The sequence below is a fragment of the Nansenia antarctica genome, assembly GCF_963989245.1.
Source record: "Nansenia antarctica genome assembly, chromosome: 1".
Taxonomy (NCBI): Eukaryota; Metazoa; Chordata; class Actinopteri; order Argentiniformes; family Microstomatidae; genus Nansenia; species Nansenia antarctica.
In genome coordinates this window covers 87,457,708-87,478,214 of record NC_137674.1, presented here as the reverse complement: position 1 = coordinate 87,478,214, position 20,507 = coordinate 87,457,708, and the positions used below count along the sequence as shown (strand labels likewise).

At 42.8% G+C, this 20,507-nt stretch overlaps 1 protein-coding gene across 2 annotated transcripts; it reads left to right on the top strand.

The window, feature by feature from the left end:
- The first annotated feature begins 2,044 nt into the window (after positions 1 to 2,044).
- LOC308164981 (spastin-like) lies at positions 2,045 to 19,415 on the top strand. 2 transcript variants are annotated; one of them, XM_080539068.1, is made up of 16 exons: positions 2,045 to 2,213; positions 2,748 to 2,831; positions 3,284 to 3,367; positions 3,478 to 3,611; positions 3,786 to 3,925; positions 4,522 to 4,615; positions 7,762 to 7,836; positions 8,253 to 8,324; positions 8,565 to 8,640; positions 9,205 to 9,296; positions 9,585 to 9,664; positions 12,779 to 12,821; positions 14,184 to 14,263; positions 15,809 to 15,879; positions 17,920 to 17,960; positions 18,393 to 19,415. In XM_080539068.1, the coding sequence occupies exons 1-16, from the start codon at positions 2,183 to 2,185 to the stop codon at positions 18,516 to 18,518; spliced, it is 1,323 nt and encodes a 440-aa protein (XP_080395194.1). In that variant the 5' UTR covers positions 2,045 to 2,182; the 3' UTR covers positions 18,519 to 19,415. The 2 variants fall into 2 exon arrangements, with proteins under 2 accessions (XP_080395194.1, XP_080395193.1); XM_080539067.1 differs by having other exon boundaries at positions 2,045 to 2,291.
- The last annotated feature ends 1,092 nt before the right edge of the window (positions 19,416 to 20,507 follow it).

The window sequence follows — 20,507 nt, the reverse complement described above, 5'->3', positions numbered from 1 at the left end:
CCAATCTAATCGTATATTTACAAAAACGGACTTCAAAATCCGGCTCTCACCAACCCCAGCTTAAAGACTATGAAAGATGTGTTTCAAGTTACTTTACTTTAAACCTTAAAGTTGAAGGTTGTTTTAGTCTCAAAGAAAATGTTTGAAAACCCAGCTGTTGCACACGCGCCCCTAGCGGTTTAAACAGAAAATAGCGCTATTTTAATTCTTACCGTCTTTAGAGCTGTGGCTTCAGCTTAAGTTTTCAAACGTAGATTTCCTTTTTTGGACTCCGTGCTAGGCTCGCCATCATTGTCGTGTATTCTTATTGGTTATGAATCAAACAACAGCTAGTGAGTTTAAGATGATTTAATCCGAGTTACAAACAGATTTATACATACACGTGTTGATCCTGGGGCCTGGTGACAAAAAGAGACCGCTTTTCCCCCTTCCTCGCTGGTTTTCCCTAGTCCCCTAGATCCCTGCCCTCTTATGCAAATACAGTCACAGGTCATAGCCTATCACCTTATCTAGATGGTCATGAGGGCCGTCCCCTGTGATGTCACCCTTCCGGGTGCCCGCTGGTGCAAACATGAAGGCTACAGAATAGCATGACCCCCTATCATACTATCTATGCATGTGTGGAAATATACGACAATAGCACTCCACACATGATTTACTTTGTATGCTTATGGTTTTATTTCATTTTCTCTGTTCTTCCAATACAAAGTGTCTTCTGTAAAGCACAAAGTGCTATCAAACCTTCCATAAAGTGTGTGGTTAAAAACCATATGGCTACCATGTGCCTATCATTTCCTTGCCTGGCTCACTGCCCACTCTTTTAACCAAAACACACCAGTTCCAATCAGCTGGCTAGAGAATGGGCATGGCAACCAACACAGGGCACCCCCCACAATGCAGATCAAACCACACCCATGAACCACACCTGTCACCAAAATAACTATACACAAACAAAACAGAAATGCAAGCAAAGACAAAACCCAGGACAAACTTCTAAATTCCCAAAACAAGGAAAATGGCTCCAACAAATAGCCTAAACATTTGTAATGAAATCACAAAGTCTCAATTTTTTTTAGCATACACCTATAATAAGCGTTTATTAAAGTAATGCTGGAAAGAGAGAGAGAGAGAGAGAGAGAGAGAGAGAGAGAGAGAGAGAGAGAGAGAGAGAGAGAGAGAGAGAGAGAGAGAGAGAGAGAGACTGTGTGTGTGTGTGTGTGTGTGTGTGTGTGTGTGTGTGTGTGTGTGTGTGTGTGTGTGTGTGTGTGTGTGTGTGTGTGTGTGTGTGTGTGTGTGTGTGTGTGTGGGTGGGTGTGTGTGGGTGTGTGTGTGTGTGGGTGTGTGTGTGTGTGTGTTATGTGTGTAGGCGGTTATGTATTCAAAGATATACAACAGTTAGATTAGGCTACATAAACTTTGCTGATTACTTTTATCATAAACATCATTATGTTACATAAATAATGAATTAAATTAATATATAATTTCAACAAGTCATAGATACATAGGCTATAACTAGGGGAATAACATAAGCTTGAATGAGATAGATAACAACATCAAACCAACGAATAGAAACTCAAAAATCTGAATGTATATTTTAGCTACATTAACCTCATTGTAAGAGGGAAATACTGACTCACGGACATATCTCCCCCAAGTTTTTTCAAACGAAGGAAAACAAACAAAAGCCTAACTTTTCATGTAACATTACACTGCTTTGCTGCATCAACCGCCACAGTGTAACTGTAAACAGAGCATGCAGGTTGCTCGGCAACGAATAGGTGCAGTACCTAAAATAACAATTTAAAATAAATAAAATAAAACTGAAATATATAATAATGGTCAGAACAGCCATGATGCACATTTGTGAATTGTAGCTTACTCTATTTTTATTTTATTTTATTTACGATATTCGCTGTAATCTAACTCCAAATGGGCGCTTTTATTTTGAAGGAGTCCTCATTTGCATTTCCCCGAGGTGAGGTGGGCGGAGCTGCTGTGAGGAAGTATCAACAACATGGCGACGTGTTCTCCGTCTACATGAGAAATAACCTGATAAATACCAATTAGTTTCAGAGGAAGACATTCAACACTAAGGGCTGACGCTGTTGTACTTGTATTTAATGTGTTGGCCGCATTTTATATTTAGTTTGTAGTTGGATTTCTCTTCTGGAAACATCTCAAAATGAAGAGGGCGGTGGACGTTAAAGACAACGGTGAACTTATTAAAAAATATCATAAACAGGCATTCGAGTACTTATCCACGGCATTGAGGATTGACGAGGATGAAAAAGGTTGTCCCATCTCTTTCTTTGTGTTATTTGTACTTATTCCATATTTCCATTTTAGGATATATGAATCCATGGAGGAATCTGAAATTACAAAAGTGTTATTTGGAACGTAAACATGATAAATGCCTCAATAATATGTTTCCGCAAATAGAAGAATTCATCAATTGAACTTGCATGTGCATGTCAACATTAGGTGTTATAAGGCTACCAGGTGGGTATTTCATCAATGTTGCTAAAGCAAAGTCCAGGCTTTTTTTTTTACAACTCTCGCGAGATTTATCAAAATAACCCTGGATTTTCCTTTAGTGACGTTGATGGAATATATATATATGCCTACATTTCCCCCCCTATTAGGTTTTTAGGGGTTATACGATACTCTTTAGGCGATGTGTAGACATGTCAATATAGCTACAGCGATTTATATTCTTCTTTTAAAAGCTCCCTTTCTCCCTCTGGCAGGTGTGAAGGAGGAGGCAGTCCAGTGGTACCAGAAGGGCATTGCTCTGTTGGAGAAGGGCATCGCTGTCGAGGCCACTGGACAAGGTGACTCCTGCCTGCTTCTAACAAATAGAAAAAGACTGTCAGTGTTGTGGCCAGGTCTCATCTCTTCGGGTTACACCTTAACTGCTCCTTAACTGTTCCTCCTGAGACATCTACTGCCCCACAGCACTGCATCTCCTGAAGACACCCGCTTTTCCCCTCTACTGTGTCCCCTAAAAACTTCTATTGCCCCCCTTGTACTGTTTCTCCAGTGTCTATATATATATATATAACACCTTTTAAAAGGTTAGGTTTAGAAGAAGGTGATAGAAGAAGGTTTTTCCTTCTATCAATGGCCCCGGGCCTGAGCTGGGTTATTCTTCCTGCTACGACGGGTGGATGATGATTCACTTGCTTAGTCAAATGTATATAAGTCACTTTGGAATAAGGCCTCTGCAAATGCCAAACATGTAAATGTAAATGTAATACTTCTCTGTGTTTCTCACCATCTTCAGGAGACCACTGTGAGAGGGCAAAGAGGCTTCAAGCTAAGATGATGACCAACCTTACCATGGCAAAGGACCGGCTTGCACTTTTAGGTCAGTTCTGAAGTGTACTACTCCACATCATCATCATGACTCATCACAATCTCTTCCTGTTTGACCTGAAATGAGATCAATTCTAAGATCAATTTCTCTCATACCAACAGAAAGTGGAGCGGCAGCGTCTAAAAAGAAAATGGATCCTCACAATCTCTCAGGTCATCTTCCCCCTCCGTTGAAGCCAGGTCGTGTCCAGCCTGCCAGCACAGTCAGACCTGGCTGCAGGACCAACGACACAAAGGTAGTCTTATAACCTCCTACTTCCGGAACAAAGTTGATGATATATTATAAATATGTCCTTTTAGGTGTTTGTTTGTCAAATTGACCATGTAGCTAATTCGTTTTTTGTTTGTTAGTTTTGTTTTGTGGTGTGTACTAGTGTCTTTTTGGCTTTGACAGTTTGTATGTTGCCAAGGTTACCCCTCGGGTTGGAAAAGGACAAAATGGAAGACCTGCAGCAACAGCAAAGGTACCCCAAAAGAAAACGGACATGAAGAACTTTAAGAATGTGGACAGCAAGCTGGCCAACCTGATCCTGAATGAGATTGTGGATAGGTGAGATTGAGACACTGATTACACGTATATGGATATTTTTTTAAGCAGATATTTTCGTCCACGTTTAAAAAACTGTCCACACCACAAAAATATCTCTGTCCATACGAAAAGCAAAAACTGAACACGATCTGTCAAATACCGTAGAAGAACGTTATGGGCATGCGCAGTCAGTTGTAATCAAACAGCGGCAGTGACTCAAATCGTAAACAGACCAAACTCCTTGAAACAGACAGAAAAGGAAAGTACAAAACAGACAGAAAAGCAAGTTATGGCGACCAAGAAGAAAGCAAAAGCTGATTATTTTGTGTGGACCAACGATGAAGTTGAGCCATTGTTGCTGTTGACAACCATTTTGCTTCAATGCGCATGTGTGAACGGCTTGACAGCTCCGTTTAACATAACCACACTGATCCACTCAATCGGATATTTTTGTATTTCTTCCCTTTTTTATCCGTTTAGAGAAATCTCAGTTGATGTGAGTGAAAACGCTGTGTTCGTATGGTTGAGAGGCCCAATTGTATTAAAAAATGTGTGTTTAGAAAAATATCCATATACGTGTAGTCCAGGCCTAAGCACTGTGTAAATGTTCATTTCAGCGGAACCACAGTTGCGTTTGAAGACATCGCGGGGCAGGACCTGGCCAAGCAGGCGCTGCAGGAGATCGTCATCCTGCCTGCCATCAGACCAGAGGTGAGGCTCTGAACAGTGAACAGTGAACATGTGGTGTTCAGTTATCTTCTGAACATGTGTGGTGTTCAGTTATCTTCTGAACATGTGTGGTGTTCAGTTATCTTCTGAACATGTGTGGTGTTCAGTTATCTTCTGAACATGTGTGGTGTTCAGTTATCTTCTGAACATGTGTGGTGTTCAGTTTTCTTCTGAACATGTGTGGTGTTCAGTTATCTTCTGCTTTGCTTTTATTCGCTTGCAGTTGCATTCTTCAGTTTTATTCATGTGCTTATTACATCGTTAGCCTCATAGCCGCATTGTTGCCTAAAGCGGGGTACACACATAAGGATTTTCTGGCCGATTTTCGGATGGCTGAAAACGACAGAAAACGCCCGATTATCAGATGGCCCTTAACATTTTCCTATAACAAAATCCTGTGGTGTGAGGTGTGTTAAGAGTCAATCTCTCCCGACAACCTGCTCGGAAAATGGGCGTGGCCGGCAATCGTAAATGTCAAATGTGTTCAATACTTACGACCAGAAATCATAGGGTTGCCAGATTGTTTGGTGGAATTAGCGGTTTTAGACTGTGGTTAGGGTGGAAAATGTCATTTCCATCTGGCAACCCTGCTCGCGAGTCCAACTATAACGTGGATGGAATGTAGCCAATCAAGAAGCGAGCTGACTTCTTCTTTTCGTTATTCGGCACTTTATTTGCCCTGTCCGCATGGTTGTCTCGTACAGGTCAGTCAGGGTACTACGTTAGATAATAATAATAATAATAACTTTATTTGTATAGCGCTTTTCCTGCAAACGTTGCGGCTCAAAGTGCTTTAATCATTATATAATCTTAATTTAATAATTTTGTAATTTAAAGGCAATATTAAAAGGATGGGTTCACGCGAGATTTCTGGCTTGGGGAACGAGACTCTAGAGCAGGGGTGCCCACACTTTTTTGAACCAAGATCTACTTTTCAAGTAGCCAGTCTGCCAAGATCTACCAGTCTAGTTTCAACATCGCAAACGTACACGCACGCACGTACGACAAACACACACACACACACACACACACACACACACACACACACACACACACACACACACACAGTTCCCAGCCTGCATAGTAAACTCACAATACACTTTCTCTCTCTCTGTCACACAGCCACACAGGAGAAGACCATCACAAACCCTCCCTCTTTGCTATTCTCACTCTCACACACACACACACACACACACATACACACACACACACACAGACACACAGACACACACACACATTCACACACACACAAACACACAAACACACAAACACACACACACACACACACACACACACATTTGCCAGTCTGCATAGGGAGCCATAGCACAAACCCTCTCTCTCTCTCTCTCTCTCTCTCTCTCTCTCTCTCTCTCTCTCTCTCTCTCTCTCTCTCTCTCTCTCTCTCTCTCTCTCTCTCTCTCTCTTACACACACACACACACACACACACACACACACACACACACCTACCTCAATTTCTCTCACTCACACACTGACAGCCAGTCTGCAGTACCATAGCCAACTACTGATCCAACAAACAGAAAAGTAAACCAGATACAAAACAGGTAATTCCCTAGTTTGAAAGGAGGAAATAAATGCATTTCTCTACCTTAGTGGGAGACCTGGCACTGGGAGGAGGCAGCTAGTTTCTAGTAGTCAGGGCTGTAGGAGCAGGCTGCAAGGTGTCATCAGCCACTGTGGATCTGTCATCGAAAAGGCAATCTGTAGCCTCGAGAAACGCTTTTTTTCACAATTTCGCCGTCTTTGAATGACTTCTTGTGTTTAACAAGAACGTGACTGACGCGATAAGAAGCTATCGTTGCAGCCGTACGTTTTCGCTCTTTTGCCACATTTCACTTCTTCGAAACAGCCATCGTAGATTTGCAGATCAGACAGACGCACTTCCAATATCACATTGTGTAAAAAAAGTCCTCCTCCCATTCTGGATGGAAGTTGTACGTTATTGGTTTCTTACTTGGTCCAGCTTCCCCACTCATTTGTATACCCTTTCTTTAGTATTAAATAGTAAATAGTAGAAATTGGAAGCTGGAACTAGTTAATTAGTCTCGCCGGTATTTAGTATTTTGTAGTTGGCGCTGTTGACTGCGCATGCGTGGTGAACCGTGTGTTAGGTGAAAAGATCAGATCGCAGACTGGCTTACCTGTACGTCAATCAAGTGGCAAAAGCCATAGTGAGGATGGATGATGGGCAAACTTTTTTTTTTTTTTGGGGGGGGGGGGGGTTTGTTCAATGCCATGCGATCTACCCATACTACCTTTTTGGGCACCCCTGCTCTAGAGAGTCTGGAGTCTGTCGTAACGAAAATCTTTATGTCTGTGGGGTGCTGAAATGGGGAAATCGGCGCACACCACACACTATACGATCAAGGCTGTTCAATCCAAGATTTTTTTTCTTCATGTGTGGGGTCTGTCTCAGATAAGATTTCGTTTAAGATTTTGAAAATCCTTATGTGTGTACCCCGCTTTAGTCATGCTTCACTTGTGGTCAGCCGAGCCATCTTTGTATGTAGTGTCAAAAATGTCAAAGAGATGACTTGGGCAGATAGTGATTTTGGAATGTAACAACAAACATTCTGATAGGCTGATGGCATCACAGGCAATAATGCACAGTGAATCAGCAGTGTTAGGAGAGTAGAGCTAGGCAGATATCTACATTTGGCCAAAATATGACTTAGGCTGATAAGTCTGACTTATGACTTATGATAGGGCCTTTTCAGCCTCAGCCCCGTCCCTCTGGAACGCCCTCCCCAACCACATCAGACAGGCCAACACCCTCCCAACATTTAAACGGCCTCAAAACCCACCTCTTCAAGCTCGCCTTCACCGGTTAACCCTCTCCCCCTCCCCTTCCCATGTGTCCCCAGCACTACCTTAATTAGGCCCCTATACTTTCTTTTATCTATTTTTTGTGTCTTTTATTATTACTACTACATTTTTTCAGTTTGTAAAGCGTCTTTGAGTGTCTAGAAAAGCGCTATATAAGTCTAATGTATTACTATTATTATTATTATTATTAGGCAATTATGCTCTGAGGCTAACGATATGCTACTAATCACTTCTTCAGTCACCAGTCCACTAATCCAGTCTGTTGGTGTTTGTGTCTTGCAGCTGTTCACCGGCCTGAGGACCCCGGCACGAGGCCTGCTGCTGTTCGGCCCTCCAGGCAACGGGAAGACCATGTTGGTGAGCTGATCACTACGCCTGGAGACCTGGCAGACCAACTCTACATGTGTGACCCCTGTGTGGTACTGACTGCATAGCGTTAGCCTCATAGCATAACTGCCTAAGTCGTGCTTCACTATTGGTCAGCCATCTTTGTATGTAGTGTCAAACATGCCTATGATGTCATAGAGATGACTTGGGCAGATAGTGATTCTGGAATGTAACAACAAGCATTCTGATAGGCTGATGGCATAGTAGGCAATAATGCACAGTGAATCAGCAGTGTTAGGAGAGTAGAGTTAGAGTTGGGCAGATATCTCAATTTGGCCAAAATATGACTTAATTATGCTATGAGGCTAACAATATTGTAGGTTTATTTTATTTTTGGCGTGGTCAAGATTTAGGAGTTTCACATGTCCTTGTTCTGTCTGACCCAGGCCAAGGCGGTGGCCATGGAATCCAACGCCACCTTCTTCAACATCAGTGCTGCCAGTCTGACCTCTAAATATGTAAGTCTGAACCTTTATTCCTTGTGTATAGAGGAGTCATAAAAAGCATACAAAGTGGTGTAATTTCTGAATGGTGAAACCAATATCTACATCAAATAAAAGCTGAGAATCTCTACTTTAACCACATATTAATTGTTTGATTTAAAATCCAAATGTTTGGTGTGTAGAGAAAAAATGCTAGACAGAAACATGATAATATCTGTTATTACCATGGACAGTAAAGGTTGTGTTGTCTCACAGATGGGAGAGGGAGAGAAGCTGGTGCGGGCGCTGTTTGCTGTGGCCAGAGAGCTCCAGCCCTCCATCATCTTCATAGGTGGGAGGAATCATCTGTTCTGTGTTTCTGAGTTGTAAGATTCAAGATTCAAGATAGCTTTATTGTCTGTCACACAGTGACAGAAATTCTCCTTTGACAGGCAGAAGTGCAGCTCAAGAATACATTTCCACATTAAAAACATACATAGGTCACATATTTATCCTGTTGGAAAGCACTTTGAGCTGCATTTCGAGGAGGAAAGGTGCTATATAAATAAAGCTTTACTTACTTACTTACATAATTGTATAATAATAATATTAATTCATATTAACATTCATTAATACATACAATAAAAACAGACAGACATAGCAGTGTTTATAAAATGTAGTGCCTTTTACTTAAAAAGTCCAGTCATTTAAAAATAATAATAAAAAACTGTGTTATGGTTTGCACTAAACATTAGCATTTTAAATTATAAGCTCTCAAAGATTTGCTTAATTGTATTTTCTTGACTCTGGTTGTGTTTTGCTTCTGAAAGAATGCAGAGCATAGCTGAACATAGCTGCTGCGTATGGGCCTGTAGATGATGAAGCTGTGTGTTGTTATGTATTTGAACCTGGTCAGATGAGATTGACAGTCTGCTGTGTGAGAGGAGGGAGGGCGAGCATGACGCCAGCCGGCGGCTAAAAACAGAATTCCTGATCCAGTTTGACGGGGTAACGACCAGTACTGTCGTCCACACAAACACATACACACGTGCACACGCGCACTCGCACTCGCACTCGCACACGCACACGCACACGCACACACACACACTTCCGAACCAGTACACTTTGATTGTGATCCAGTGCCATCAGGCTTGACTGGCTACAGTTGTTAGTGAGCCCTGAGCCCCACCCATGTCTGCTCTCCTCCCTCTCCTCCCCCTCCTACCCCTCTTCCCTCTCCTCCCGATCCTCTCTCCCCCTCCTCTCTCCCCCCCCCCCCTCCCCCTCCTCCCCCAGGTGCAGTCAGATGGGGCTGACAGGGTCCTGGTGATGGGAGCCACCAACAGACCCCAGGAGCTGGACGAGGCTGTGCTCAGGTACCCCTCTTATACCCCTCATATATCCCCTCATATACCCCCTCATATACCCCCTCATATACCCCTCATATACCCCCTCATATACCCCTCATATACCCCTCATATACCCCCTCATATACCCCTCATATACCCCTCATATACCCCCTCATATACCCCTCATATACCCCCTCATATACCCCTTATATACCCCTCATATACCCCTCATAGTACCCTCATAGTACCCTCATATACCCCCTCATATACCCCCTCATATACCCCTCATATACCCCTCATATACCCCTCATATATCCCCTCATATACCCCTCATATACCCCCTCATATACCCCTCATATACCCCTCATATACCCCCTCATATACCCCTCATATACCCCTCATATACCCCTCATAGTACCCTCATAGTACCCTCATATACCCCCTCATATACCCCCTCATATACCCCTCATATACCCCCTCATATACCCCTCATATACCCCTCATATACCCCCTCATATACCCCCTCATATACCCCTCATATACCCCTCATATACCCCTCATAGTACCCTCATATACCCCTCATATACCCCTCATATACCCCTCATATACCCCCTCATATACCCCTCATATACCCCCTCATATACCCCCTCATATACCCCTCATATACCCCCTCATATACCCCTCATATACCCCCTCATATACCCCCTCATGTACCCCCTCATATACCCCTCATATACCCCCTCATATACACCCTCATATACCCCTCATATACCCTCTCATATACCCCCTCATGTACCCCCTCATATACCCCTCATATACCCCTCATATACCCCCTCATATACCCCCTCATATACCCCCTCTTATACCCCTCATATACCCCCTCATATACCCCCCCTTATACCCCTCATATACCCCTCATATACCCCTCATATACCCCCTCATATACCCCTCATATACCCCTCATATACCCCTCATATACCCCCTCATATACCCCTCATATATCCCCTCATATACCCCCTCATATACCCCCTCATATACCCCTCATATACCCCCTCATATACCCCCTCATATACCCCTCATATACCCCTCATATACCCCTCATATACCCCCTCATATACCCCTCATATACCCCTCATATACCCCCTCATATACCCCTCATATACCCCCTCATATACCCCCTCATATACCCCTCATATACCCCTCATATACCCCTCATAGTACCCTCATAGTACCCTCATATACCCCCTCATATACCCCCTCATATACCCCTCATATACCCCTCATGTACCCCCTCATATACCCCTCATATACCCCTCATATACCCCCTCATATACCCCTCATATACCCCCTCATATACCCCTCATATACCCCTCATATACCCCCTCATATACCCCCTCATAGTACCCTCATATACCCCCTCATATACCCCTCATATACCCCTCATATACCCCCTCATATACCCCTCATATACCCCCTCATATACCCCTCATATACCCCCTCATATACCCCTCATATACCCCCTCATATACCCCCTCATATACCCCCTCATAGTACCCTCATATACCCCCTCATATACCCCTCATATACCCCTCATGTACCCCCTCATATACCCCTCATATACCCCCTCATATACCCCCTCATATACCCCTCATATACCCCTCATATACCCCCTCATATACCCCTCATATACCCCTCATATACCCCTCATATACCCCCTCATATACCCCCTCATATACCCCTCATATACCCCCTCATATACCCCCTCATATACCCCTCATAGTACCCTCATATACCCCCTCATATACCCCCTCATATACCCCCTCATATACCCCCTCATATACCCCTCATATACCCCTCATAGTACCCTCATAGTACCCTCATATACCCCCTCATGTACCCCCTCATATACCCCCTCATATACCCCCTCATGTACCCCCTCATATACCCCTCATAGTACCCTCATATACCCCCTCATATACCCCCTCATGTACCCCCTCATATACCCCCTCATATACCCCTCATATACCCCTCATAGTACCCTCATAGTACCCTCATATACCCCCTCATGTACCCCCTCATATACCCCCTCATATACCCCCTCATATACCCCTCATATACCCCCTCATATACCCCCTCATGTACCCCCTCATATACCCCCTCATATACCCCTCATATACCCCTCATATACCCCTCATATACCCCCTCATATACCCCTCATATACCCCTCATATACCCCCTCATATACCCCTCATATACCCCCTCATATACCCCCTCATATACCCCCTCATATACCCCCTCATATACCCCTCATAGTACCCTCATATACCCCCTCATGTACCCCCTCATATACCCCTCATATACCCCCTCATATACCCCTCATATACCCCCTCATATACCCCTCATATACCCCTCATATACCCCCTCATATACCCCTCATATACCCCTCATATACCCCTCATATACCCCCTCATATACCCCTCATATACCCCCTCATATACCCCCTCATATACCCCTCATATACCCCTCATATACCCCCTCATATACCCCTCATATACCCCTCATATACCCCTCATAGTACCCTCATATACCCCTCCACCACCCCTGGATAGAACATTCCATTCAGAATCTTTCATCAGGGGCAATTATTCCTTATTGATAAAGCTTGTGAACTGTGAGGCAGGTTACATTTACGTTTACATTTTTGCCATTTAGCAGACGCTTTATTCCAAAGCGACTTACAATCAATACATTTGACTAAGCAAGTGAATCATCAATCCACCCGTCGTAGCAGGAAGAGTAATCCAGCTCAGGCCAGGGGCCATTGATAGAAGGAAAAACCTTCTTCTATCACCTTCTTCTAAACCTAGACTTTTTTATATTTTTTTATATTTAGACACTGGAGAAACAGAGAAACAGTACAAGGGGGGCAATAGAAGTTTTAGGGGACACAGTAGAGGGGAAAAGCGGGTGTCTTCAGGAGACGCAGTGCTGGGAGGCAGTAGATGTCTCAGGAGGAGCAGTTAAGGTGTAACCTGAAGAGATGGAGGTCTTCAGTCTCCGACGGAAGATGGGTAGTGACTCTGCAGTTCTGACAGCCGTGGGAAGCTCATCATAATAACGTATTATGTCTCTGTTTTACAGACGCTTTGCGAAAAGGGTGTATGTGTCCTTACCCATGGAGGAGGTGGGCTATGTCTTATAATAAGTATAATATTTGTATTGTTTTTTGTTTTCCTCTTTTGCATGACTATTGACTAACCATGTTTATTATCAAACATGTATCCCTGTGTACTAACATGTGTAGTATAATAAAGACATTTAAATGGTCTGAGTGAGGTACACTTGACTGTAATCTGAATTCTAGGGTTAGAAATATCGTTAGCCTCGTAGCATAATTGCCTAAGTCATATTTTGGCCAAATTGAGATATCTGCCTAACTCTACTCTCCTAACACTGCTGATTCACTGTGCATTATTGCCTACTATGACATCAGCCTATCAGAATGCTTGTTACATTCCAACATCACTATCTGCCCAAGTCATCTCTATGACATCTTAGGCATTTTCGACACTACATACAAAGATGGCTCGGCTGACCAATAGTGAAGCATGACTTAGGCAATTATGCTACGAGGCTAACGCTATGGTAGTTCGTTACCTAGTGCAGATGATGAGGAGTTCCAGCTGAACTCTCAAGGTCACTCAAGACTCAACGACCTCTATGAACCGGGTTGGGTATTCGGTTGTTAAGTCGTGACGTGTTTCCGGGTCCAACGTTGGCTGAGGCGCTCTCTTCGAACTGCCGCAGTAATAATAATAATTCATTATATTTTCCGAGGCTCAAAGACGCTAACAATATGGGAAAAAACGATTGAACTGTCATTCTACCGCTTTAGTACACAGGTACTCTGGTGCTTTAGTACACTGGTACTCTGGTGCTTTAGTACACTGGTAGTCTGGTGCCCTAGTACACTGGTACTCTGGTGCTTTAGTAGACTGGTACTCTGGTGCTTTAGTACACTGGTACTCTGGTGCTTTAGTACACTGGTACTCTGGTGCTTTAGTACACTGGTACTCTGGTGCTTTAGTACACTGGTACTCTGGTGCTTTAGTACACTGGTACTCTGGTGCTTTAGTACACTGGTACTCTGGTGCTTTAGTAGACTGGTACTCTGGTGCTTTAGTACACTGGTACTCTGGTGCTTTAGTAGACTGGTACTCTGGTGCTTTAGTACACTGGTACTCTGGTGCTTTAGTACACTGGTACTCTGGTGCTTTAGTACACTGGTACTCTGGTGCGGGGAAAACTTTATTTGGACCCGGAAATTGCTAAAGGTCACGTGTGACGTCAGACTTAACAACCGAATAAGTAGGGGTTGATTTTTGAAAGACGTACTGTATGTGTGATGAGACGATCTTACGGACGTAAAGACAATCAGTACCGCGGTACTCTCAGTACCGCAGCGCTTTTAGGGAACTCGCCCTAGGATACTGGTCTCACTGCGTTGTTAATCTGATGTTAGATGATGTGTTTGTCGTGTTTCTAGACGCGATTCAAGTTGCTGAGGAATCTGTTGGGAAAGCATGGAAACCCTCTAGGCCAGGGGGAGTTGGTGCGTCTAGCCAAGTGAGTACTGCGTCCTTGCAGCCACAGTAGGTTTCTCAGGTCCTCTGACCAGGGTTTGTTGGTTGTCCCCTGTGCCAGACTGAAGACCCAGGGTGATGGAGCATTCCAAACCGTGGCTCCCAGGCTCTGGAATGCTCTGCCCTTGGATCTTAGATCGGCGGTCGAGGTTTTTAAAAAACAGCTAAAGACTGTGTTGTATAGACAGGCTTTTCGATAGCCCCAGCTTTTCTATCTGTAATTTCTGTGTCCTGTTGATGTTGTTGTACACCTGTTGTCTGTTACTTGTTTTTATTTTCACTTGTTTGCCTGTTTCAACCTGCTGTGGCTTTTGCTCTGGTATTATGTTTTATTGTGTTTCTTCCTTGTTATGTAAAGCACTTTGTGACCCTTGGTCTGGGAAAGGTGCTGTATAAATACATTTTACTTACTTACTTACTTACTTACTCACATTACACGTATACTGTCATATATGTGGAAAGACAAGCATTATCGGGGACAGAGCCTTCAGGGTGGCAGCTCCCACCCTCTGGTACTCTCTCCCCACAGTGATCCACAATGGCCCCCCTACCCTGGACACCTTTAATGCCCCTACCCTGGACACCTTTAATGCCCCTACCCTGGACACCTTTAATGCCCCTACCCTGGACACCTTTAATGCCCCTACCCTGACACCTTTAATGCCCTAGCCTGACACCTTTAATGCCCCTACCTGACACCTGTAATGCCCCTACCCTGACACCTTTAATGCCCTACCCTGGACACCTTTAATGCCCCCCCTACCTGACACCTTTAATGCCCCTACCTGACACCTTTAATGCCCTACCCTGGACACCTTTAATGCCCTACCCTGGACACCTTTAATGCCCCTACCCTGACACCTTTAATGCCCCTACCCTGGACACCTTTAATGCCCCTACCCTGGACACCTTTAATGCCCCTACCCTGGACACCTTTAATGCCCCTACCTGACACCTTTAATGCCCCTACCTGACACATTTAATGCCCCTACCCTGACACCTTTAATGCCCCTACCCTGGACACCTTCAATGCCCCTACCCTGACACCTTTAATGCCCCTACCCTGGACACCTTTAATGCCCCTACCCTGGACACCTTTAATGCCCCTACCTGACACCTTTAATGCCCCTACCCTGGACACCTTTAATGCCCCTACCCTGATACCTTTAATGCCCCTACCTACCCTGGACACCTTCAATGCCCCTACCCTGGACACCTTCAATGCCCCTACCCTGACACCTTTAATGCCCCTACCTGACACCTTTAATGCCCCTACCCTGGACACCTTCAAATCAGCCCTCAAAACTCATCTGTTCACCAAGGCCTTTGGCCCCTAGTTTAGTTTTGTCACTATCGCTGTCTTTTTTGTTTTCTTTGCTCTTCTTTCTGTTGTGTCTGTCTGACTTTCTATCTGTAAAATCTGTAAAGTGTCCTTGGGTTTGAGAAAGGCGCTATATAAAACCAAGTTATTATTATTATTATTAATCATGCATTAACTCTGCTCCACCTCCAATATTAATGTGATTAGAATGACGGAGGGCTACTCAGGAAGTGACCTCACCTCATTGGCCAAAGATGCTGCTCTGGGACCAATCAGAGGTGAGTGCAACTGGTGGTTAACACTACAACAGCTGTGCCTATTTTACCTACTAGTAGAGCCGCCTTTAGCCTGCCTCCTACACAGAAAAACTACAAAACAGCTTAATACTATCTTATCCTGAAGTGATTTAGAAAATGTAAGGATACTGGGTGGTAGAACGCACATATCTCGGAAAAGTCATGAAAGGAGGGTCCTGAAATTTGATCGAGTGCAAAGATATAAAAAATTGTTTACTCACAGGGGTCACCGTGACCCCTCACGGCTCTTCTAGTGTTAAAGTCCAGGTAGTAGATAACCTATAGCAGATGGACCCTGTACAGAGCTCTCCATGGCTGCTGGAAAGAGATGTTGCTTGTATCTCAATACTCTGTTTCGAAATCAAACAATTACTATCAGGTAAAAAAAAAGTAGAAATTATCAGGTTTAATTCAATGGGTTCTTTCTTCAGACTGGGTTCACCATTTAGAAAGTACAACCTTGTTAAGACATGCACCTCCTATTTCAGGGCTCTAAACGTATTGATAATATACAGTATATAATAATCGAAAACATTTTGCATGCAATAACTGCATTTTTGATATTCCATACATGTGTACTGGTGCAAGTCGCATGACTAATGTGATCAGTCACTAATACAGCTGAAAAACGTAAAACCTTTCACCAAATACATTTCGTGAGCTTAGAATGATAATCTCTGTTTAGGGTAGTTCAGAGATATTGAGCGTCACAGTTTTTACATTCCATTATGTTCTGTGAGATGGAACCTTTGTATTTTATTAATTACTAACTAAAAAATGTCAACATTTTAAACACACTGGCATTAATAAACACCTAATGGATCAGATTATGTAAAAAACTAAATATTGACAAAAATATAATTCTAACGTCACGATTTGGTGAAGAATGTAATGTATTGTGGTTTATTTAATACTGTTCAGCACTTGGAGTTACATTCAATGCATGACTTGCTATATAAATACAATTCTGAAAGCTGCAAATAACAAGTGTGCCCATCAAAGGTCTCGGCATTAGGCACGTAACATCTAGTCCTCCACTTTATATCAACTACAAGTGCCTGGTCTGTTCCGCAGCCGGGGCACCTGCTTGGCCGTCCTTGTGCGGGGCCGCTTTGGTCTGTGCTTGCGTGGCTGGGCCGGGTGTGCTGGTGGTGGGGCGGGCTGGGTGCGTGGGGCGGCGGGGGATTCCCGGGGGGGGGGTGTGGGGGGCCACCGCTGGGTACTGGTAGGCAAACTGGCTAGTAGTCGCTCTATGTGTAGAGGGCTGCAAGGGAATTTTCCTGGCTACATAGTGTACAGGTTTTTACTTTTGCCTGCTCGCGGCTCTGTCAGTACTGACTGATTGATTGACTGATTGACTGAAAATGTTCATTGTGTGAAGCGCATTGAGTTGCATCTTGTAAGAAATGCGCTATACAAATAAAATTTGATTTGATTTGATTTGAAGTGCTGAACAGTATTACATAAACCACAATACAATACATTCTCCACCAAATGTATTCGATTTTCAGCTGTACAGACATTAGTCACGCTACTATGTACCGGTCGTTTGAGGGAATGTTATTCTTGGGGTGTTCTAAGTTACTATTATATGTGTTCATGGCATTGCTACACTCCCTAGCATTAGATGATTATGTGCATGCTTGTGTTTGGCCTCCAGCACCCTCTAGGCAAGGCAAGGCACGTTTATTTGTGTAGCACATTTCATACAACAAAGGCAATTCAAAGTGCTTTACATACATTAAAAATACAGCAAGAGCAGCATAGTAAGAAAATACAAATGACAATGGATAAAAGCAAATATAAGAAGTAAATAGATAAAACATTTAATAAGACACTAGTAATACAAAAGACATTGATAGAAGTGTTTGTGTTTAATCATAACTGCTACATTCACGTTTTTAGCTTAGATTTAACTATTTTAAGGGTTTGGGCCTGTTTGATTTCTTCAAGGAGTTTGTTCCAGGAGCTCTAGTCCAGGTTGTCATTCAAAAGTGTGATTTGTTGTTTTCTTTAATGCAGAACTGAGCCCAGAGACAGTGAAGAACATGGCAGCCAGTGAGGTAAGGTTCACGACATCAAACAGCTTCGAACATATGAACACAGTCTGGCTGTGACTAGTAGAACATAGAACAAGTTATTGAACCGATATGAATATTACTACCTCTCACATTTATGTTAGCCTCATAGCATCGTTTTTACGTGGCCGGCTGTGGCGCAGGAGGTAGAGTTCGCCGTCTAATGATCACAAGGTTGGCAGATTGGCGGTTCGAGCCCTGGCTGGCCACATGTCGAAGTGTCCTTGGGCAAGACACTGAACCCCAAAATTGCTCCCAGTGAGCGGGGCCGGCGCCTTGCATGGCAGCTTGCCGCCGTTGGTGTGAGAATATGTGTGTGAATGGGTGAATGAGAGGCCGTTGTAAAGCGCTTTGAAGCAGCAAAAAAGGCGCTAAGTGCAGTCCATTTAACATTTTATCATGAATGCACGTTTTCAGATCCGGAACATCCGGTGTAAAGACTTTGAAGACTCTCTGAAGCGTATCAAGCCCAGCGTCTGCCCCCAGACGCTCGGTCTCTACGTCCAATGGAACAAAGACTATGGAGATACGACGGCCTTCTGAAGCATGGAACTCTGGGACGTAGAGAGTGGTCACATTTCTCCAGCCCATCCCTCTCAGCAGATGGTTAACTGTGGTTAACATAAACGTGGTGGACGAAACCGCTTTGTTGTCATTTGAATTCCAGATTTCCCCCTTGAATGAATTTAAGCAATATCACACGAGAGGGAGTGCTGTTATACTGAATATCAGCACGGCTGTGATTCGGTCGTAGGTACGAGGCCGCAGGCCATTGTGATATTGCTTTTATACAACAGTTCTACAGCGCAATTTATTAGTTAACAGTAATAAGCGACAACAGATTATGATTTGTTTGTTTATTTAATCATTTATTTTGGCTCCGTCAACAAAAAATAGTTCCGCAACTGAACTTCAACTGGACTGTTGCCTAGTAACCTGAACACAAACATCTGCAGGCTAGCTACTTTGTATTAACGGTCATTTCGGAGTGATACATATAGTTAAAAGTCCCAGTGCTGTTATACTGTATATCAGCACTCATGGAATGCCTCTTGTCCAATCAAATTACTTGGTCGGATCTAACTGTTGTATAATGATGCTTAGGGTAGGCCATGTGCTAATACCAAATCTGGCCTTTAATCAGCTGTAATTAACGCTTCTCAGTCGTATATTCATTTACACAAGACTAACTTAAATATGAATATTTCTGACTCTGATTCTATTCTACCAATGATGATCATATCATAATGATGATTACTTTGAGGGTAGATTTATATTGTGGAATTCAATTAAGCCTTAATGCCGCTGTTAACTTATTGATGAAGATGACATATACTCTGTTATGCAGAGGTTGTATAGGCTTATTATAATAATTAAAGATCTGTCAATTATGGGAGGGACTTGTTCTCTCTTACGGGGAAAAGATTGTTGTAGATAATTTTCTGGTGAGTATTATGAGGCATGGGAATGGCCAAACAAATGAAAACATAATGCTCTATCATGTCTTCCTACATGGTCAAATACCCATGTTATTTGTTCTTTTTTGCTTCTTTTTTTTTTGCAGTTTTGTGATTATTATATAGAAGGGTATTTCTCTTCTCTTCAATAAGGTTTTGATGCTGAAAGCGTCAGTTGTGTTAACGTCTGGTGAGGAGTGTGTATGATATAAAGTTATAATTATTCATAAAGTGATAATATAATAAGTAATGTAATTACCAGTACATCATCTTCCATGTCTAACACTGTCTAATATTATGTATGAACTCCTGTAAGGATGTTGTTGTCCTTGTGAGAGATACTTCTCTGAAATGCATTTCTGTGATTTGAAAGTTAACAGTTAATTTGTTTTAGTTTTGCTTCATTCATGTTTTGAGTCTTTATTCTTTGATAGTCTTGAAAGTTTACGCTTCCTTCTTTTCACTGAGAGTGATTGTTCATCCAGAAGCTGAGTTTCTTATCAGCATTGTTATCTTATTACACACAGACATTGTTCTGAACAATCTTTCCTCTGTGAGAATGTTGTTTACATGAATTAAAAGTGGACTCGGTACATCAACGACATGCTTGTATGGAACCTTTATATCCTAGGTTTCCCTCTATATCCTAGGTTTCCCTTTATATCCTAGGTTTCCCTTTATATCCTAGGTTTCCCTTTATATCCTAGGTTTCCCTTTATATCCTAGGTGTCTCTTTATATCCTAGGTACCCAATATAAAGGGAAACCTAGGATATAAAGGGAAACACCAGTCCCCTATACTATATTATAAATGTGTGTGTCCATGTTGCTCTTACATTTCACTGCTTTTGTATTACGTATAAAATATCATACTAAGGAAAATAATAATAAAGTGAATCATACTATACTATGTTCTTTTTTTTTACTTCATACTTTTTTAGTATACTATATAATATATTATATATTTAGTATACTTAGAATTATAATAATATATCATACTAACATACTATATCGTGCTATCATGCTGGGGAAGAGGATAGTGAAGTGAAAAAGAAAATATATCATATATCATACTC

Bases quoted from the DNA above. Each gene is read 5' to 3' on its own strand.
- LOC308164981 (XM_080539067.1), top strand. From the start codon at position 2,183: ATGAAGAGGGCGGTGGACGTTAAAGACAACGGTGAACTTATTAAAAAA. The intron at 9,297-9,584 runs GTAACGACCAGT...CTCCTCCCCCAG, and splicing joins TCCTGATCCAGTTTGACGGG to GTGCAGTCAGATGGGGCTGA. The intron at 9,665-12,778 runs GTACCCCTCTTA...TCTGTTTTACAG, and splicing joins CTGGACGAGGCTGTGCTCAG to ACGCTTTGCGAAAAGGGTGT.